Raw genomic sequence first — 23,387 nt, forward strand, 5'->3', positions numbered from 1 at the left:
AGACCATATAATATGCTGTATATGTAAGTGGGGGAAGAAGGAGGAAGTGGGGTATGTTTGGATTGGTGGCATTTCTCTTCCCAAGTAACTGCTCTGTGTGAGGGGGGACCTGCTCTCCTGGGAATGGCTGAACACCTGCCTGCCCATGGGAAATGGTGAATTAATTCCTTGGTTTGCCTTACTTGTGGGTGTGGCCTTCACTTTCTCCATTAAACTGTCTTTACCTCAACCTATGAGTTTTCTCTGCTCTTCCTTTCCTGTTCTCTCCCTGATCCCGCTGCTGGGGGAGTGAGCAAGGGGCCGGGTGGGGCTTGGCTGCTGCCTGGGGTTAAACTAAGAGACTGTGACACTAATGAATTTCAGCAAAGCGGTGAACTGCAGCTTTGCAGGCACCACGGACCAGCACCAGAACAATGCAGCGTAAGAACACGACACACAGAATAAAACAAAATCCTAACAAAATGCACAATTGCAAACCAGCTCGAGAGGCTGTGAACTATCATCATATTTCCTTTTCAAGCAAGGGCAATACATTCTGTTTTTAGAAGGGGAGATGCCTTGCCCTCTGACAATTTTTGCTATGCTAAGAATAAAATGAATGGAAGATAAAGAGCCTAGAGGAAAGAAGGGCAAGATTTTCCATGAATAAGCAGCAAATTCCCCTGTCACCTTGTCTTTGACAATGCTGCACACTAACTACTGATGTTAATTCAGTAACTTGGAAAAAGCCCTGGATGAAACCTGAATTAATATGGACAGGGAGTTAGTAAAGGCTGTTCAACCATGTGCTTTGCTTTTTCTAAAGCTCTGAGGCACTGGAAACTGGCCTCAAATCTGACCTTTTCTTTTTTTTTTTCTTTTTTTTTTTTTTCTAAAAGGATCTAGTTTCAATGCTGAGAATAGCTAAAAAGAACAGAGCTTCCTGCCCTTTCTTATCAAACAGTATGGTCATGTGCCACAGTTCCCCCAGCTCCCAATTAAAAATCAGTATTTGTGACCCAGCATCTCTCAACATGCAAAATATGAAAAAAAAGAACAATAACAATTTTTGGGTTCTTAATTCTTGTGCCTTTCTTCACTTCTTATCATCTCATATAGAAGCTAGTCTTTAAAAAAAGTTATGTGTAACACATATACAGTGGTGCAATAATTGTCTACTAGGACTTAGAGTGAAAAGGTAAGTTTTGTGTTATGTCCTCTTCCTCCAGAATACTCTGGGGTCTAAAGGCCTATCTATCTCATCCCTCCCTTTCTGCAAAAATCTCCCTCCACACCTTAAAACAGCAGATGGTTCCTTAGGATATAAAACACATTCTCCTCCCCTTGTAGGAAAAAATTATTTTTTTCACCGCAAATTCAGAAGATTCCTGCTATTGCCACAAAAGGCATGGTGGGTTCCATCAATGCAATTATCTCCTAGCTTGCGGATGCCACAGACAGAAATGGTACTGAGGGTGTTTCTCAGTTTGGTTTTTGCTTTGTTTGTTTTTTGGGTTTTTTTTTTTTTTTTTAATATCTTTTCTCACTTGGAGCAGGAAGCAGATTGCATTCTTTGCCCTCCATTTTTACTGCTTGTGCAATGTGCATTTCATCTGTAGGTAGATATTAGTTCTGCCAGGACTGAGAGACAAGTTCAAGGCTGGGAACAGAGAGCTCCATCCTGGCACAGACATGAGTTTATCAAAGGATCTCCACTAGCACATGGCACCAGATAACACTGATGATAAAACACACATTATGCTGCAGAAACATGATTAGAAACTCTTATCTGCTGCACTTCTATAGTGATTATTTCCTTTTTCATGCCCTGTGGGCATTAGCTACACTTTCCACAAGCACAAATGAAAGGCATAGTGAAGATTCCCCCCTTTCCTCCAGACCCAGTTAATCTAGGCTAATCCACTTCTGTGAAGCAATACCATCAAATTTCTTCTGACATTATTTAAATTTACTAAGAGCTTCCAAGATGCTATACTTTGTCAGGAAACTGCAAACATTTTCAAATATATTGCAAGTGATTGTGAAGAGAATAAGGATATTTGGTGAGAACCTGCACTGTAGTCATGCAGAATAAGACAGCTTGAAAAGTGTTTTAAAGGTGAAAACAGGGTTTCTGGGAAGAAAGTACTTCATTATATTCTTACTATCCAACTTCCCCCTGCTCCATGAAACACAAAAGAGATAGGCAAAAATAGGTGTCCTAAGGGATAAAGTTGCTAATAAAACAAAGGTAATAATAAAATGCACGAAGTGGAAATGAGACAAGTCCAAGGAAGGAATAATAAAGGGAAGAGCAGGGGGAAAATCACAAAGTCCCCTTTCTAAGATTGCTAACATCAAGACAGAGCAATTAAAGAACAGCAAAAAAGAAAGAGCACAATGTTTAAAGCAGAGGGGAAAATAGAAAAAGAAAGAATACTTCAATTTTTTTTCTTTGTTAATTGGATTCACCGCTGTGAAACTTTCCTAAACTATTAAAAAAAGAGGACATATCTCCCAAGGAAGACTGGGCCAATACAGCAACCAAAAAATCACCTGTAAATTATTAAATAACACACAGCTCCTTTTATTTGTGAGTATTTTGGGCAAGTAAACTTCCCTCACTACAACAGTACCAAGAAATCAGTGAGATCTTGCCAAATTTCCCCTCCCCTATAGAAACACCTTTAAAATGTTACTTTTATTCACAAGTTCCTATGTTCTTGTTACCAGTTACATGGCTGGCAGTCATAATTCTTCAATTTGTAATATCATAACATTTCCCCAGCAAAGTAAGTAGTATGACAAAAGCTGATGTTTTCAGGCTGGAAAAAAATATCAGGAAAACATGAGCCTTTAAGAAACAATAGTCCTGTTTTCATGACAGCCTCTATTATGTAGACAGAAAAATAAGGTAACTGAAACAAAGCAGCTGCATTGCTCACAACAAGGAGAAGAGATTGTCCAAAGCAAAGTGTTTGATTGTTCCCATGAGGGTTTGGTGACACTGCAATGTGTTCTTCACATTACTGAAACATGAGAAATTATTTGGTAGTGGTTGAAGGCTTTTTGTGTACCCACCAGTATGATAAAACTACACAGTATGGTCGAGAGAAAACAATTTTACTCTAAAGAGCAGCAAACCATGATTAGGCAGAATACCTTCAAATGTCACTGGAGAGTGCAAAGCATTCTTCCAAATTTATGGATATGGCAAGTTATGTACATATTCACTTCTTGCAGCATCAATTTCTAAACATGTTCCAAATTTTCAGTACTTAAGTTAATCACACTGAGCCTAGACCTGCAGTCCTTTGTTGCAACAGAAGGCAACACAAGTGATTCTACTGCTATCCAAGGGCATTTTTTCATGAAGAAAAGGACCTTTCATAAACAACAGCCTTAAGTCATAAGCAAACAACACAGTTGGGAAAACTATGCCTATATAATCAATGTTAAATTAAACCACAAAATATTCCATACATACAGGAACAGCAGAGAAAGAGAGCTACAAATCTGCAAGGGTACACAGTCCTTTTGATGTGAGACCACCTTTAAGACCATCAGCAGTGTGAAACACTGTCCTTTTAGTGTGTTGTGCTGTGCAGAGCATTCATACCCAGCTCTGCTCCCAAAACCATTTCTGAAACTTAGTATTTTATAAAGGAGACCTGAGGTATGTGGTTTGTAAGCTCACAGTGAATAATAAGGAAAGACAGTAACTTCTAAGATTGTTCATTTTCATGTAAACTGGAAGGTGATGTGGTGGCATTTAATCCTGACCTGTCCTCTGTATGGGACCTTCAGAACATGTTATGTTTTGCCTGAAGGGGCAGGATCTCAGTGAAGATGACATCCTCAAATGCATTAAAAGCACTGCATGAGAAACTCTTGCTTCTGATACAGAATACATGCATGCCCTAGCAGTCTGAGCAACCAGGCTGCAGCCATATTTGTTCTGAACTAGGCAAGTGACATTTGATTGAAACTCCTAAAAAAAACCACACTTGAGATCAGGTAAAACAGACCTTGGGCTTGATTTCTGCTGCTTCAATAAATGCAAGGTACCTTTATCACACCAACTATCTTAACACCTCAGTGAACAAGGAGCCATGCAGATGAGCACAAGTTACATCAGAGTAAGACTCCATGACATTTTCCCTACTGTGTATCCATGAGTAAAAATAAAGGCACTATTAATATGAAAACAAACATTGTTGAACAGAAAATGAACCCAAGACTAACAGCAAAAGAGAGTCAGTTAAAGAAGAAAGGTTTTGCATAGATTTACGAAGTTACCTGGTGCTGTATCATTCAACAATGGCAAACAAAGTACAGTCACTGCAGTATTGCATCTTGTTATATTTATGCATTTTCCCTTTCTTGCAGGATAGCACAGAAAATAGCTCAATAAAACTCCTTTGTGTAATTTTCACCAGTTATTCTTGAACAATATTATTCCCCCAAAATAATTTCACGATTCCTATCTGGGAATTAGGAAAAGCCCCTTAAAAGCCCTGGTTTTGTGATGAATGGAAGTCACAGCATAATCTTTTGAGGTCTGGAGAACAGTACAATCACATTAAATTCCCTCAGCTCAAGAAATGTCATCTTTACATCGGCTGGTACAAAAAATTGTTTCCAGCCTGAGGCAGCTATGATAAGGGATTTAGAAGTCATCACCATGTGGGCAAAGAGATATAAAGGAATGTCTCACCACATATAAAGTGTTTGCATCTCAGAATTTTGGAGCTAATGTTCTCACAGCTGTGTATGACTTAGACCAGGTGGGAAGAAGAAAGGAACTAAATTAGTCACTAGAAGGATCTAGTATTTTGTCTAACCTGCATTTTAACACTCCAGCAGCAGAACTGTTGGTAAGCAAAACAAGATCAGATCATTATCCAGCAAGGGATGGGGCTGTGAAATCTCTTGGAAGCACAATAGAAAACACACAGTCCGGGGGGCAGGCAGGCAAAGATGACATTTCAGTCCTATCTGTGCACTGCTAAGATACTACCAGCAGCTGGAACAGCCCTCAGCACAACTGAGGGGGGTCATGGGTTACACAAAATTACCACAGACCATCTGGCACTCCCAAACATGCCTGTGCTGCTCCACAGACAAGTGGGAAAACCTTTTGGAAAGACTTAGTAGCCTTAGCACAGCAGCTTCCCTACAGCAGACATCAGAGTTTCTGTACCATGACACACAGGCACTAACAGTTCAAGATGAAATCTTTATTGGCGTTACAGTGCTCTCGACTAGGATCAGTTTGCGACCCTCACCCATTTACATGACTAAAGCTCACTTATGGCAGAACTTGGTGGATTTTGAAAGAGCTGGATGGTTGAAGTCCACTTTATTCATGGTAATGATATAAAGTGCTAGCAAAGCCTTCACTTGGTGTAGAAATAAGTGAAATGAAAAAAAAAAAAAACAAACACTTTCTGTGTCAGTAAAAGGGTCCCATGAGAAGATGCTCATCTGAATTCAAATGAGCTAGAGTAATTACTGTAAACTTCTCCTGTACAATCCCTCCTAAATGGCTCAAGTGATGAGCTGAAGTTCCCAACACAAAACTTCTTGTATTTTAGATATTCATACAGACAGAGGTCTCTGCTGAACTCACTTTTATTACCCTAACTCTCTCCACTTTTGCACATCTCCTGTTTTCTAACAGAAGGCAAGCAATGGTATTTACCCTCTCAAGAGAGCAGCCAATGATTTAATGTATAAACTTTAAGAATGGCTTGATGTATGCTGGTGACCAGGAAAGAGACAGCCAGCAGCATCATTAAACATGCTATTGTTCATTCTTTTATTGGAGAATACTGTCTTACATGACTGTCAGTCCACTGTCAGAATATAACCTATATTTTAAATCAGGAAAAAACAATGTCAAGTAATCTGTATACTTAGTGGGTGCTTTGCCTTCCTTGGGGTGAAATTACCAGCTACTGAACATATTTCCATTTTTTGTCAATGCATGTTTTCCTATTTTTTCTTTAGATACAAGACTATCAAAAGAGTTGCATTCCTAATAAAACATATTCTATTAAGCTACCTGACAATGGATGCATCTCTTTTAGGTCATAGTGAAAAGTATTGCATTTGTTTTAAAAACCAACCAACCAACAAACAAAAAAACCCAAAACCCCCACCTCCCCAACAAGTATTCCAGCAAATAAGCTTAGTTACCCTCCCCTTTCTCCATTAAAAAAAAAAAAAAAAAGAGAGAAGAGGAATATATTCCAAACTTTTCTTAAGAAAATAAAAGAGAAAAGGAAAGGGGAGGAGGGAAATTAACTGACAAAATTGATTTTTTGAAACTTGAATCTTCATTAATGCTGTTTTGTTAAGAGATTTCTTCATTAACTTCTCTTTCCTTCTGCTACAAAGTGGTCAAAAATGACATTTCTAAGAGTTCTACTTTACTTCGAAGCTGTATCTTAAATTGAAGGGTTCTCAATCTAGGCTGTTTCTATTCAAAACATTACCTGGCAAAATTATAGGTTTCATCTGGAGAAAAGCTTTAGAGGCTTATTTGAATTCATGCTGCCCAGACTTGATCTTCTTTTGGTTTCAAGAGCCTCCCCAAAAGTGCATCCACAAGCCAGAGGCAAATTCTATCTCTGTCTAAAATGTAATCTTAAAACTTTCTCTTTAAACTTTCCTTAGAGACTCTTTCTTTAGCTTATGATATATACAAATGAGTTATATGAGCATCTATATGAAGACCAAAATGAGAAACTCTCTCAAGTTACTGCTCTAAGCAGGGGCAGGGTTCGGGGAAGCCTCGTGGGCTCTTGCTTGCTTTTCTATTTTATTGCTCAAGCTGTAAAGCAGGTGTAGCTAACTACTTAAAGAAACTAAAAAGAACCTATAAAAACCAAATATGTATAACCACCTAAAATAAAAATAGCATAAAAATAAAATATTTTTCAAGACATAGTACCTTGGAAACTTCTTTCTCATAAAAACATTAAAGATTTTCTCTTTCCATCACTATTCCAATTCTTAGCTCTTAAATACTTGAACTATTTTTAGACTAATACCATTTGCACATCTTGGAAAACAAGTTCAGGACTGAATCTTCACCATCTGGGACCTGCAAATTCTATCTGATAAACCTCTGGAAGGAGAAACAAACATACAGCTTCTCTAAGTATTTAACACTTAAAGAGAAATTTACATCCTTCTGGGAGCCGGATATGTCAATTAAATCCATACACTCTACAAGCATCAAAACATGTAGTTATACTTTATTTTTTAATAAAGAGTATGGTTTTCAAAAAGACAGCACACAAAGTCCTTAAGACTTGTCTTAAGCTTACAGACTGAAGTATATGGAGTAAAAATGTTATTAAGAGAGGGTTAAGCAGCACACAGAAACAAAGCTTGATCTTCAGGTCTGTTTCCATCATTTTTTCATTCAGATCAGAGTATCTTTTAAATTTACAAGTTGAGTAAAATAAATTTTTCTATATTCAAAAGTATGAGTCAGCAAAATATATAAAACCTTATCTTTATCAGTAGAACAACATAATAACAAGGGCAACAATTTATTAATTATACCTGCTCAGTAAGAGAAATGGAAGTGGTGTTTATTTGGTGGATTCTATTTTATTAAGACACAAATTCCAATTACAACCCATGAAAGCTTTTTTTCAACACAAATATACTCATTCAGGGCAAAGTTCACCCCCTAGAAGATTCCATTACAACAGCATTGTAATATTTGCTAACCATATTTCAAGGAGAATCCTAAAGGCAGAGGGGTCACCTAGAACCCTCTTCACACAGCAAGAGAAGGAAATAGAAAGGTTAGCATTTGTTTCAAAAAAGCAAAGACATATAAATCTGTAAATTCTGCATTAGGATTCAGTTCTTAAAATATCTCTATTGTTGTCTTGGTTTTTATTTGCTGTCTGCAATACCCCAAACTGCTATTTTTTCAAAACTGTTCCATCGACTGTCATTATTTGCTAAAGATGTCCAAAACCCTGCTAAGGGATTCCTTGGCCCTGCTCAGTGTTGGTTTTTGCATAGGAGCAGAAGGGTGATTTTTCACCCAGCTGCCATATCCCCAATACTTGAGGATGGACCACTGCTGCTCCAGAGCAGCCCTTTGCACGGGAGAACACAGTGATTCTTTTTCTTTTACCTGCACCCATTGCCAGGCTACTGAATGCAGCCATGAACAGAGCTCTTAACACATATGGTATTTCCTACTTTGAACTGGTTTTGGTATTATTCTAATGCAAGCTCCTTAACACTTTTATGCATATCAATGCTGCATGTACAAGCATTTTTTAAGATTTCAAAGGTTTTCATGATACCATCCTTACCTATGTAGTTTATCCTCCAGAATCTCCATGTACTTCTCAGCATTTTCTTTTACACTGGTCACTGCAAAATAAAGGCCAAAGTTAGGTAATGATATAATTGTACAGTTCTGTGGGGGTTTTCTTTTTTTAAACCACCTCATCTCTTACCCACATATTTTACACATGTCAGTTAGGAATAAGAATTTCATTAATCTTTCTCACATTCAAATTGCAGTGTGGGTGTCTTCTCCTTTTTTTTTTCTTGAAAGTCTATTGTCTCTATATTATAATAATAGATCAATAACAAATGCATTAACCTCTTCCCTGGGCCAGAAAACTGTTGAGATTAACAAATACCCAGCATGTAGAAGCTGCCTCTAGACAAAATAAAAAACAAACAAAGGCAACAATGACAGCTAAAAAAAAATCATCCCCACAAAGGAAGAAATATCACCCATGCAGTACCCACTACTCCTCTTTACCTTTAGGAGAAGTAAGCCAGACTAGCAAACCTTTAATTGTTAACAATATTGTATCAAACTTTTCTTAGAAAACCAAAACACTTTAGAATAAAAAGAAATACCACTCAAGATTGTTATGACATTTAGGTTGGGTTTTTTTGTGGTTTGGTGTCTGGGGGGATAGTTGTGTGTGTTTGTTTGTTTTTTAAGTTCAGACCTAGACATTCTATAAGTCCCTACAACTTCTTCACCCAGAAGACACTCTCAAAGACTACTTACCATAACACACAAAAACAAAGCTGTTCTTTTGAATGACCATTGGTACTCCATCAATGGTAGAAAGTAAACCTCTTCCAGGAAAATGGAGGGTTTTAGATAATAACCATTTCCACAATATGATAACTTTTCTTCCCTCCTCCCTATCAGCTGCTTGCAAAGTCCAAGTCTAGTAGGACTGTAAATCACTTGGTCTCTTTTAAAGTCTTAATTCATTGTACAATAAATATATATTTTATATGAAGAGGCATCCTACAGAGCATCACTGTTTTTATGGGAAAAACATGTTACATGGGTCAGGTACCCTGTGAGTTTACCCATTCATCTCCCCTACCTTCCTTACAACACGATGGCTCCAAGCACAGCTTACGCACAAGTGCTTTCCCCCTTCTGTGTTTGTTGGGTTTTTTCCCCTCACAAAGTCGAATTTCACCCACTGAAGCCTGACCTGAAATCAGCCAAATCATTAGCCAAATCAGCTGTGCTAAAGTTCACACACAGAAGGGTTCACTGAGGTAATGCCATTAGCAGTAAGCATCAGGGGCAGTGTAACATGGACTGTCTGCAGAAGGTGGTGTTCACCAGCTCACACAGCAGTCACACATCACTGAAGCTGCCTGCAATGCAATGGCAAGTATAGAACACAGGTTGCAAGGTTGATTTACTTTTTCATTGTTTGTTTTGTTTTGCTTGATATATGAGTTTGTTAGATTAGCGAACAAACCAACCAACCAAACAAAAAAAAACAAACAAAAAACCCAATACCAATCAAAAACCCAAACCCACCACAGCCCCAGTAGTCAGGAAGCAGGATTCTGCAATATTGTATTGTACATAGACAACTGAATTAGTTTATACGTTCACAGGCCCAATTACTCATTAGAAAAGTGCTGATGGATGTTATGCAAAAGGGTTTATAAGGATTTCTGCAACGGCACTGGAGACTAAATAACTTTCCCCAGCTTGTTGCAGTTCTGTAACAACTACAGGGCTTAGTAAAAGCTCACAGTTTCCTTACCATGCTTTTATTCCTACACTTCCTGTAGAACTGTGGAGAGCCTGCAAGACGGCAAGCCTTTCTTTAATGACACACTACAGCTTTATAAAAACGGCCACCACTTCTTGCAAACTCCCTATCCATCAATCCCCAAATGTGCTGACCTGAGGCCCAGTAGCGCTTCGATAGCAAATAGCTTCAAGGTGTTCGGGTGCTGTACTTCCCCTTCTCTTGCCATTGTCACAGTGTCCTTCAACATCAGCCGTTACAACTCAGGGGCTTATTCTTTCAGATAATAAAGTCAGCAGATATTATTAATTTTTGGAGAGGGATGAGAAGAATCTGTTTCACACTCACTCTGTTTCTAACCGATATAGTGACTTCTTACGTTACATGAAAGATAAACCTTGCTTTCAATTTCTCCTGCTGTGCTTGTCACTTTTTAATTGGGTTTGATCTGATAGAGTAATTCGCACTTTCACAGTTCAGTCCTGCCCCTACATGCAATTTTACAATGCCCTTGAAGCACACAGCTTAATATATCAGCATTATTCAATGACAAAAAGTAATGGGCAAGAATACACCACTAGTCAAAAGTAGGTCAGCAAAAAGCTAACACTCATTTGGAAATCACCTCACATCACTAAACCCTACTCTCTCCTGTCAAACGTTTTAACTACATTAAAAGAAATGCAAACTTTGCTGCTGAAAGAGAAAGCTCCCCAGACTAGCTTTGTCTCCTTGCCTTCTTTTCCGTGTAATTGGAAAAGCTGTGACCTGGAGATTTTTGCTGGAAGGAAAACATATCTTAAAAATCTGATTAGGGTTACTTCCCTTGCAACAAACCGTAGACAGCACTGCAACAAATACTTTCAGCCTTTTAGATCATCCATTGAAATAGAAGACAAGCAACAGATTAGCAGATTTTTTTTGTTCTAATTTAATGAATCTATTCACCATCACTTCAAAGCAAAAAAAATGCAAACAGGAAACTGTATGTGCTTTCAATCTGGCAATAAAAGTACTAGATGACAGAGAAAGAGAAGAAATAATAATTTATGAGATTCTTCTCTGCATGCCAAATGGTTTATTTTTACATTTAAGTGAATGGGGTTGCCTTTTTCCATCAATTCTCTGGGGATTTACATGCTTAGCTCATATTGGCCTTGAGGGAAGTTATTAAAATAAAAAAGTATAAATTCTCTATTAAAATAAAGAAGTATAAATACTCACAGAAGATCAGAATACCAGGTTATTTGCTGAGGCTAAAAATAAACTTCTCTTGTGAAGTCTTAATTGAAGAAAAGTGAGTCAGCATTTCTTCCCCTTATTTTATCTCAATTTTTTCTTCTTCTTACAGCAGCAAAATTCAGTCTTGGAATCAGTTCTGGTCAGACAGGACTGAGAAGAAGCAGTGAGCTCCTGTGATGGCCTTTTAATTGCTACAGAATGTAAATCTGCCATTTTAGAAGCTGCATAGATACCATTCAATAATTAACCTACATAGTATTCCTTTAAAATAGCATTACATGTCATTTCTCATCTGAAAGCAGCCCCAGTGGGGTAATGCTATTTCTATTACTTACATAGATTATTCAAGTCTGCACACGAAAGCATATCACTTTTATTCTTCAGTCTCTTATTCTTTGGTCCTCAAAATTGAGCTTAAAAAGACCTATAGACTATCAGATATGCTTTAGATTCTATGATCAATATTTTCTAAAACTTTATAAAACCTGAGTATTTGACTGGAGATACCTCAAACCCAGTGTTCATATGGATGCTCCAGATGTAAATGACTGGCAACTTAGAAGAATAAATCTTTAAAATTGAATAAGGGCCTTAAAAATGGTAGTCAATATCACAGTGGTTTTCACAGATCAGTAGTTCTTCACTAGACAAGTCATTCACCGAGTCCAAGAGATACAAAGTCTGAAGTAAAGTTTTTGTCTTCCATCCTAGAAGGCATGCTTTCTTTTTTTTTTTTTTCTTTTCTTGTTCTCTTTTCTTTTATGGATAGACAGTGTGGATGAATAACAACACATAGTTTTACACAAAATTAAAGGTTGGAAGAGATGCAATAGCTCCTACATCAACATCCAGCATAAAAAGAACTGCCAGACATTACCTGCCTGCATGACAAGCCTGATACCTACAAAATTAGCCTTTCTGACCCACAAGCATAATGTTCCTTCTCAAATATTATCTTAGGTAGAGTAAAACTCCCACTGGCTTCCAAAACATTCTTGCCTGACTTAAGGATCTAGGAATAAAAATTTTCAAAACTGCATAGACACTTAATCTGAGGACAGAATTAGGTGAGAACAAGGCTGACATGTTGCTTCTCCTGTCACTATACTTTTTCTAATGTAAAAATTGTTATTAATATTAAGATAAAATGAAAGCAGAAAATGATTCTATGCAAATCATCCTGATCTTTTCTGTCATAAAAGATATACTACATTAATGTGTGAAGTAGGGGTCTGAAAAACTGAAGAATGGCTTTGATATATTTAAAGGTTCACTTGAAAGAGTGACACTTGAGATGACATCTTAGCTGCCCAACTACACGTCAAGATGATTTATCAAGCCCCAGTAACAAGATTTTGCATTACTGAATGATAAGGAATTTTGCATCCTGCAGACAGATAGGGGAAAACCCCAAAGAACAAGCTCTGTGAAGAACAATGGCCACTCTCCTATGCATTGTTCTCAAGGAACTCAAGTAGAAAGAACATTAAAGGTCAGGATTAAAGACACAAAAATAAGTGCCTTATTTAAAAGGTGTAAATACTTTTAAAAGGCAAATGAAATTCTATGCTGGTTCCCTGTCATCCAGTAATGAAATAAATACTGAGATACATAGTTATTATCTGTCTTTTCCAGTAATTGTGGTTTGTTCTAAGAAATGTACTAATCCTCTGAATAACATTGCAACGCAGCACAAAATAACTGAGGAAACTACTGCCACCAGAGATGAGGTGGCAAAAATTTGGGAGTCTAAATGGACTGGCTATTCTGCAATTAAAAAACACTACATAAAAGTGAACTGGAAACACAAACATCTGTACTGAACATCTAAGAAATGAAAGCCAGACATTTAAAGACACAACCCAATCTTACTTGACAGAGTTGAAAATATTCTCTGCCTAATTTGAGAGGATTCCATAACTCAATCACAAGGTTTTTCCCTCCTTCTGTAAGCAACTGGCCTGGAGAATAGGATACTGTCATGCCACAGAAATGGAAAGCTGTGCTTTGCAGTGGCATAGCACTGGCAGGCAGGTCAGGAGCAGCAGATCTGATGGGTCTGAGACCTGTGAATGAGGCAGGGCTGTACCATGCAGGGCTGCTGGATAGTCTCAGTCCCTCTGGATGGAAAAGAGTCTGCAACAACTGCTGGGTGATTCGGTAATGTTGATCTTATCATAATCCCATCCCACAGGAGAAGAGGGGGCTTTCAGGGATCTACTGTCAAATGACACTCCACTCCTTTCAGAGCACTCAGAGGGATGGAGTATGTAGTATCTTGTCCATGTGAAGATTTCCATCAGCATCACTTTTCTCTCCAACACTAGACAGTAAACTGCTCTGACACCACAGGGCAGCACTTCTGATATATAGAAGCAAACAACTAAAGGTTTCATGGGGAGCATCACTGTCTTAAAATACTTTGCTCACTGTCACATTTAAAATCTTAGAGGATATTACCACTTTATATCCTCTAACTCTGGAAAAATATAGGAAGTAATAAAAATCTACGAAGAGTAATAGAGAAATACAGAATGACAGAACACAGGACAGCATGGCATCTTGCCCCTAATACTGCACTGAAACAGGAAAAGACTGAAACAGTGTGAACAACTCGCCTTCCTCAGGAAGTTCCCTTTGGAGCTGTGGACACAGAGTGTCTACTGTTCCATTTCTCCCTAGCACATTGTCACATCCTGAACAGGAGGAAGCCTAGTCTAACCTCCAGACATGCTGGGAATGGGTGGGCACTGCAAGCCCAGGAGAAACAGCCTCGTCTCTTTAGGAGATCACATAAAGGCCAAGTTTGGCCAAGTTTTCCAGGTCATTTACAGAAGTAGTAGCAGAAGTAGGCAAAGAAAATGCTCTTTCTGCTTGTGTCAAAGTTCTCAGCATACTTACAGATGGCTTAATTTGCAGACCTTGGTGCAACAATGATTTTGAGCATGTAATAAGACAAGTGGCACCTTGCCTTTGATGCAAAAAATTACAACTAAACATAAATAGCTTACAGAAGATACTGATTTTAACAGAGAAGCCACATTCTGCTCTCAAGTTAGATGTCAGAGCAGATATAAGTTATGGAAAATCTCAGAATGAACAGAAGTTTGACAAAGAAATAAAAACCAGAAAATAGATCTTACAAAAAGAAATGACAGGAGGTGCCAGCAGCTCTGCCTATAACAACTGACAATTCTGTCTTTGAGCAAGGCATAAAAGGTTTGCAGAGGCGACAAAGAGCAGGGGAAAACCACCCTGCATAAAAAGGTACATTTGAGAAACAGACATTCCCAGAATCTGCCTCCTGAACCTTCTTTGTTGCATGCAGTACTTTTCATCCAAAGAGACAGGTGACCCTTCAAGTTCTGTGATGATTAAATTGCCGACATTCAAGAGAATTACCATACTTTTACATGGTTTCTGAGTTTCTTTCAAATATCTGAAAAATCTGTCAAACCTGACACAAGGATTCCTTCCATGCTACATGTGGGAGACAGCAGGCAGAAGGAGGCAAATTACTTTCAGTAAATAATTTACCTTAAAAAAAATAAACCAGCTGAAATTTTACACATTGTTTTATTACACAGTATAAAAGCAAGCATATTGATTCTAAACTGAAGGGGCAGTAGGCCCAGCAGTCACCAGAGCTCCTAATAACACGAAAAAAGATTGGCCTTGATACTTTAAGAGACTAAATAAAGAGTAGGGAGAGTCACAAAGCACATAGTACCAGACCACCCACCTGTGCAGCCCCAGGTCTGGAAGCAGCCTCCTGGCCTTCCAACTTCTGCCCTGCATGTACCACCCCTGTAGTAACCACAGGCTAGGTGCAGATCCCCTATCACAGGTTTGGTTACTTTTCCACAAATAATTCAAAAGCTACAAATGATTGGAGTGCCCTAAATGGAATTTTAAAATGGCTGCAGAAAACCAGGAAGAAAACCATTCCTACCGCATGTGTTTCGTACCAGAACATTCTCACTGCAGGGAAATCTGCTCAAACAAACCTCTCTCTCTGCTTTACACTGCTGACATAAATAAGCCAACTTGCCCCAGAAAGGTTTTCTTCATTGCACACAGTTAACTTCATTTTTAAACTTTATTTAAAATTAGATAGGACATGGATTCATGCATAATTTCTAGCTGCAGAGTGACTGTATAGTACCACTTCTGGAAGAATGCTGGAGATCTTCACTGATAACATCCTCAGGGGATGAAGGCTCCTGAACTCTCCTATGGGAAAGTGAAGGTTGAGTTCTCCTCTCCCATTCCATCACACGGATAGGACCATCCAGTTTTCCTTGCTTCTCTGCAGCTGCCAGAATCATTGTTTACACTTTGTTACACAACTTACTAACTACTTTAATATTGAAAGTATCATCTCTTTTCCAAAACCCATGAGAAAAGCTACCTTTCACTTTCTATTCTTATTTCTCTTGCAGTCTCTACAAGAATGAAAGGGAAAGCAGAGGTATCAGAGAGCAATCTCCTTACATTTTCTCCTACCTGGTTCTCCTTTCTGCCTGTTTACCACCTATTACTTCAATTCTCTGCTGACCATCTGTTCAGCCTCCCTGCTCCAACAACAACAAAAAAATTTCCTTTTTTCCTTTCTCCTCACAAAGCAAAGCCTGAACATCAAGGAGAGCCATGTGTCCAGCTTGTCCTCTGTAGATTGTCAGCAGTCACAAGACATCATCTGGAAATCATTACTCACCCGAAAAAGGCAACCAGACTCAACATGTGCAAAGGCACCAGAAGAGTTCAAACTCGTTACTTGAATTGCCACAAGTTTTTCCTGGAAGTAAGATTTATTTTAACACTGTTAGATAAGATAAAAAGACCCAGAATGAGCCCTTTATACAGCTATCCAAGACAAACAACAGAGAACAATTAAGGCTTTATGCACAGGCTAAGCTCCATGACAATTACTGACAACACCTAATCCCTATGTTATGAAAGGCAGGAACAGGTCAAAGACTTTTGTCTGACAGACAAACCATAAAACCAGTGAAATCACAATTCAATTTTTGGCTGAAGAGGATACTTTACAGCTAATATGGATGATCCATAGACCAAGGGACGTGTCCCAGCCATTCAACAACATCAAGGCTTCTAAAAGACACAGGAGCTGGTTTCAGGCAGCTGTTCTGCTGAACTTCCACGTATGCAGTCTTACACCTAGTGCTTTAGTACCTAAATTGCAACTAAAAAATTATATTAAATTACTAACCCACTTTGGCTTTTTAATTTAAGGTCACAAAAGAAAGATGACCAAAGATTTTTCTCAATCACTCTAACTATTCCAGAAATTTTTTTCTAAAAGGACTCAGCAAAATTTCACGTTAGTCTTAATGCTGCTGATTATTCTTTTCCTATCTCAACATGCTTGCTAGTCAGGCCATACAAATTAGCAAGAACCCAGGCACCTACAGAGAGACAGCCCTAAGTCAGAGGATAAAATATGTTTTTACTTAAACAAATACAAATAATTATTGCAGAAAATGTGTTCAGAACTTCTTTATAGAACAAAACCACAGAACATTTCAACACAGAAAAAAAAATTAGAAAAATGGAATTTGCCCCCAAATGCTGCTGTAGAATCTGGTTACTAAAAGAAATCAAAGGGAGAGCAACATACAAGCATAAGAGCTTTGAAAAGCAACAAAAAAAGTGAAAAAAGTGGAAAAAAAAAAGTGAAAAGCCAATGCTCTTACTGACAAAGGAAAATCACAAACACCTTCATAGTAGAACAAATCGCTACTAAGACATCAGTCCTTCAGATAATTTTTAAAAAAGCAAAGTGGAGCATAAAGGTATACACTGAAGGTTAGAAGCAATACAAATTGCAACAGTGATGAGAGAGAATATTCAGAATTCCAAGCTACTTTTTAACAACCTTGAAATCACATCAAATAAAGCAGGGACTTCCTGTACCAAGGCTTACAAACGATACCTGAAAATAGCACTAGCTTACATTTTTGTACTGCTGTTCCCTCCAAGCATCTAGAACAGGTCTTGAAACTTCAGAGCAACAGCAATTTCTTTTTTAAAAAATAGCTGACAATGAGACCATGATACAGAGAAGCAGTATCCCACATATACAGGAGTTTTCAGAAACTCATTGCAGAGTATTTGACCACTGTTGGCTGTACCAGTCATCCTTTCTGCAATGCAATTACAGGGCTTCCAAACAAGAAAAAATGTGAAGCTGCTCAGCAGAGAGGTTGAGCAGAGCCTGTTCTGCAGCCATTTCAGGGACAAGAGAGCTTTAATATATCACTTTCCTTAATCCCTAATAATCTTTGCCCTAGCTGCTTCCTCCTGATATTATGCAACCTGCACGTAACAGCATATGAGTTTCATTAAACCCACAAGTAATGTTTGGCTATGCCTGACATATCAATGTAAACATGATGCTTTTGACCATGAACATGCAGTGATGCCTTAAAAGCCTCTCTGCTCCTTACACACAAAGCTGGGGCAGAGATTTACACAATGTAAGTGGGAGAATTACTGCAGCTGAGCAAAACAGATGTAACTAAAAGAACGTGCATGCACTAAGTGCTTCTACTAATCCTGAACACCCAAAAGGGCAGAGTCACAGACACAAGGGCACACTGTTGAGTGGACAGATGTTTTTTTGAACTGCTTTCAAGACAGGATCATTAATTTAATTGGCTGACTTCAAAATGTTGTTTACACTGTAAATTCTTTGCTAGTTTTCTTATTAACTTCCTAGTGCAAAACTCTACTGCAGCAGAGCTCTTGGAAACAACAGCTTTAATATACCTAAGCTAAGGTGGTCACAACAGAGGCATAACATTTCACATAGGGTGATAAAGTGCACTTTATAAATTAGTTATACACACCACTTTACACTGCATAATAAAAAAGGGATTCCAATGACATTCCAGTGGAAGACAAACACCAGCATATCTCAGATTACTATGTAATCTTCAGTGATGCTACCCTCTCTTTCTTATCTTTTTTTTCCTCAATACCCTCTTTGGTCACCAGAGCCAAGCATAAATCTACATCTTCCCCTTATCTGGATAAACTATAAAATATTTGAGTTCCCTGTAGCCTTTTGGTTTTGTTTTTGTAAGAGAGAACTCATATTCAGCTTAGAAAAATAATGAAAAAAGCAGCCTTAGTACTATTCAACATCTCTTTCTAGATTGAAGCAGACAGTTTCGGCATCAATAGAAAATATTTTGTCTGAACTAAACTCTCAGACCTCTGTTTCTGTAACGTCCATAAAGGAAAGAAATTAAAGGTCTTGCCCTTCATATTGAGTCTCTGCATTGCTATACTGTAAGTAGGATGAGTGAACTCATTCTTCAAAGCAGCAGAATGCTCTAATGCAATGGCCTTTTCAAAAAATTCTCCTGAAAATAGCAATTTCTGTTGAAACTGACACTCTTTCTTGACTTTTGAATATGAGTTTCTTTACCTTACCTTTCATTTGCCATATGACCCAAGCTGTCTCCCTCCCTGACTCCTAAGTCTATGGTGTTTGTGTCATTTTCTCCTCTGTTCTTCTTTTTTGGTTTCTAATCTGCCTTTCAAATTCCTCTTTTTCAGATTTTCCCAGCTTTGCTCTTTCACTTAAGCTGTAAATCATTTAATACCAGAGGGAATTTTACTTCTGGTTTTACTCTCTGTACCAAACTTGCAGTGTTTAAGCCACTTCCAGAAAAGAAAACTTTTAAGTACAAGCTAGTAAGGATTCCTGAGACAGCAGTTTGTGGACACTTAACTGGTCATTCTGGTGATGTTGAAACAATTTCCCAATAGCTGATGTAGAGTCTTCTATAATAGCTTAATTGAACATTTTCTAATATCAAATGTTCTTTAGGTATTATTTCACATGCCTAGATGATGTAATCTTTATGACCTAATATTTTTCCAGTGTCACCTTGAAAAGAAAAATTTTCATTTCCTAAGTTTTGAAGACATGGGGCAGAAATCCAACTCCGGCAAAAATCAAGGTCCATATCATCAGAACATCCCAAAACCTGCAGCAAGAGCTGAGGCTATTCCAAAATGTCCAACGTTAGGATTAGAATTATGTCTCCTCTCCTAACCTTCTCACTATGGTGCAAGTGCAGCAGTAACTTCTTCTGGACACTCTCAGGACAAACTAATCAGCTCCACAGACAACACCCATCCATTTCTCACTCCTTCATGGAAAAGGTGGACAGGCAGATGGAATTGTCCACTGGCTGGACCACAACAAACCTGGTGACATCTAAGGAATGAAATTTTCTGAGTCTCACAGCCTGAAAATAGAGAAGATGACTCGGGTTTCCTGCTCAGGTATCCAGTCTAATTACTGGACAGTTAACAGCTTAAGAGAGACAGTCTGCCCAGAAACCACTGGAGAAAAGAGAAGTACAGGGAGTCAAACAGGGAAAAAAAGTCATGATGTAGAGCAGATTGAAAGGTGCTGCTGAAGAACAGAGCCCAAGGGAAACTCCACTGGTCTGCAGCAGACGAGCAGATTACAGCTGACTTTCTAGGGCACTCTGTTCAAGTGTGAGTAGAACCAAGTGGTACAGTTCACCACACTGGAGAGTAACGTTTCAATTGAGCTGCTGCCTCTTTGCCTGGCTGACTGACTAATATGTCAGTTGAACCATTAGTGGGTTTTCCATCGTCTTCCCTCACAATTCAATTTTAAACATTGGGACAAATTGCCCACCATCTAATAGAAGTAAGCAGCCTGCATGTTTAGGCAAAGTTGAGGAAAATTCAACATTTTCCCAACTTTAAGGTCCCCCCCATAGATTTTGCTGCTAACACCAGGTCAAGTTGTAGAAATGAGAAATGCTCACACAGCAAATGCTTCCACAGTGTTGGATTGCAGGAGGCTTTTTCAAAGCGCTGTTTGTGCATTTTAGCTGTGAAACTTCCAGGGATATCAGCAGGAGTCACACAGCAAAATCCCCAAGCAACACTTTTCGAAGATGACTTATATTTAAAGGAGGATTAGCAGAAAATACTTCTTAAGCCATTTTCCATGTAACATTATCAGTCTAAAATTTGGAGAAATACAGAATCATTTGGGGAAAATACATTATTCACTGGGTATCAAATTTTCCATCCAATTAGGCTGGGCAGCTACGCTGAGTATTTAACACACACCCTTGCTTCCCCCTTCCTTTCCACAGAGTGTATATATTAAACACAAGTTAAGACTTCTGGGTTTTCAACTTTGTTGATTTTACATTCCTTCTGGGATTTAAAGTACTACTTTGTTTAATTATTTTTCCTCTACTCATCCACACTATTGAATGACAGTAATAATGAACTCAGAATCATTGTACAAATCCCAGTAGGAACCATTCGCAGTTTGCTAATAGGACATTATATTTGCATTACCAAGTTCAGTTCAAAGCACGTTGTGTAAATTAGCTCTGAGGGTTACTACCATGAATCTAAAACCAGAACATCAGGTCAATTAGCAGAGCTCCAAAGTACAGTATTTTGGCTGAAAACAGAAGGGGTATGATTAAAATTCTAGGAAATCCTCTTTTCAGCTAAGTGCCTCTGAAAAGATGTCTGGTTTCACTTCTGGGAGAAACCAGAATACCTCAGCTCACAGCAGTGTAGCCTGATGCCAGTGACCCTGATGCCTGATAAGCACCATTGACCTGCTCTAAAGAGGGGGCAAAATTAACTCCCAGGAGGTGTGGAAATCCTCAGAGCCCCACAGAGACACTTCCTTTCCCATCCAAATTAAAAGAACAGGTGAGTATGAGGAAGACATGGAGGATGTGTGAACTTAACATAGAATATATTGCTTACATAAAAACGCAACTAATGCACAAAATATACTCAGTTTCCTCCACAAAAACAAACCCAGCATGTACCAACCCACAGCCAGAGACTAAAAAAATCACAGCTTAATAATGAAAGGAGGCCCACAACAAATTAAGGCAAGGCATTCCCAGCAACAACTTGTAGGACTATTTACTTTTAGGGCAGACAAACATACATGTGTGCATACACAGGCAAATATGGAAGCAGTTAATGAACTTAATGAACTTCAGAGGCCACATGGCAACTTTGGACAAACTGCTGGAACAGAATATGCAGACATGACAGGAAAAGAGGTATCCTAATGAAGCTCTACCTCAGGAGCCAAACGAAGCCAGAAGGTACCACCTGAAAAAATTAATGGAAGGGCCAATGGATATTATTCTGGTCAAATCTGTTAATTGGTCTAGATCCTACAGTCAGTTCAGGTCAGTCTTATCAAGCCATCAAGTCAGCACAGTATATACCTCTGCCTGGTTATACTTCTGCCTGGCCAAAGATGATCTTAAGATTCATTCCTTGGAACATTTTGTGGCTAAGCTTCTAAAATGTTACTGTAACTGCCTTGAAAGGCTGCTTATTCTGTAAATGCTAAAACAAATCACACCATTATTCTCTGCAGAAAGATACTTGAAATAACAGACAACTTCAAAATTATTTTACCTTCAAACAAACGATGGGATTTCAGATTACACAACAGAACTCATTCAATGGACAGGCTTTATAGACAACTGTATACAAATGGTCATTCCTTACACAAGAAGATGGCTAGAGCTGGGACACAGAGGGGTATTTCATTAATATTCTTGTTTCATCATCAATATTTACAATTCTTCAATTTATTAGGCTGCAGCCGAATGGATCTATAGGGGCTGAACCAAGCAAAACTCCTCACAAGGCCTGAAAAAAATTACTGGGTTATATACAGGACCAGGTAGAAAGGTATAAAAGAAGAGCTACTGGGAAACAAATCTGGATGTTTTGAGTTGAGTACCTCCACAAAATACTTTTGGGTCCACATGCATGACCAGCTAAATAGCTGTAACCTCCTGGTGGAAGTGGTGAGAATGAAAGGATTTGTCTAAGTGAGAAAACAGGACACAAATACATAACAGATTCCACCCTAGCTGCAATGCAAACCGATGTGTGAAACAGAAAATGGGCTTTCAGTGAATTATAAATAGCTGGCAAGGACTGAATACTCAGCTGGGCGAAAAATGCTTTATATGGAAGAGAGTAACACATGAAAAATCAGAAAGCATACGTAGATTGAAATAAAATGAATATGTTGTCAGAATACAAACAAATGAAAGTCGTATTTTGGAGAGTAAGCACTATAAGATGCTTACTATTGCATGACAACTCAGCAACAAAGAGAGATGAGCTAAAGTGCCCAGAAAAGTAAAAGATATTTGGTATAATAAGTGCTTCTGAAACTAGATAGAATAACACAAATCAATTGACTGCTTATTGTATACCTACTCAGTAGCACAGGAAAGCTTAGATTAGCCTTACGAGCCTTAGATTACAAGCACAAATGAATTTGCAGAGGCAGTGAAGCAATGTGTTACTGCAAATTCAATAGGATCTACTGTGAAAAAAATTCTCTTTTTTAAAGGACTATTCAGCTGAATTTGAATTTTCCAAATGTTTTCAAATCAGCTTATGAGTTGTTTTCTTTCCTTATTTCAATTACAACTGTTCTTTTTGATTTGCTGTTCTCTTCTATTGGGTTCTTCACAGCTAATGTTTCTTCCACCATTTTTTAGAACCATTAAAGAGGTGGAGAAACTCTCAAATATTTTGTCCTGAAGAAGAAAAAAAAAACCACAATATTTTTCTGTCATCCTGCCTTTCTACATCCACACTGAAATATAAATTACAAGCTTCCTTTTAACATACAGAGATGCACAAATGTACCTGAATTTGTGTCAGACTTCAAGGTGTGTCCACAAAGGGTCAGGGCAAACAAGAATGGGGAAATAATGCTTATCTCTGCTTCCCCTGTGTTTAACATGATTCTGTCAGTCTATCATCTCCCTAACGAGTGGTGCAATTCTTATTCTTAATTGTGCATTATTTCCATTTTCAGCATTTAAAAAAAATAAATTATCTAAAGAGAAAAAATGTCCAAAGGGGAATCATACGCTAGGAAAATGCATTTGAGTAGCAGCAATTAAATACTCACTTTCTAAAAAGTTGAGAGGCACAATTGCTTAATAATGATTCATTTCATGAACCCAGAGAAACGCAGATTTTAATAACTTC

At 38.2% G+C, this 23,387-nt stretch overlaps 1 protein-coding gene across 6 annotated transcripts in view; it reads right to left on the reverse strand.

The window, feature by feature from the left end:
• The window catches only part of DISC1 (DISC1 scaffold protein), a 188,418-nt gene that overhangs the window by 35,045 nt on the left and 129,986 nt on the right, over nt 1–23,387 (reverse strand). For all 6 annotated transcript variants that reach the window (XR_005256514.1, XR_005256513.1, XM_038133649.1 and 3 more), the window contains one exon: nt 8,331–8,391. Coding sequence is in view for 4 of the 6 variants with exons in the window: in XM_038133649.1 (XP_037989577.1) it covers nt 8,331–8,391 (61 nt within the window). In the remaining 2 variants the exon portion in view is untranslated. The remainder of the gene's footprint in view (nt 1–8,330; nt 8,392–23,387) is intronic.

This window comes from Motacilla alba, chromosome 3 (assembly GCF_015832195.1).
Source record: "Motacilla alba alba isolate MOTALB_02 chromosome 3, Motacilla_alba_V1.0_pri, whole genome shotgun sequence".
In the NCBI taxonomy this organism is placed as follows: domain Eukaryota; kingdom Metazoa; phylum Chordata; class Aves; order Passeriformes; family Motacillidae; genus Motacilla; species Motacilla alba.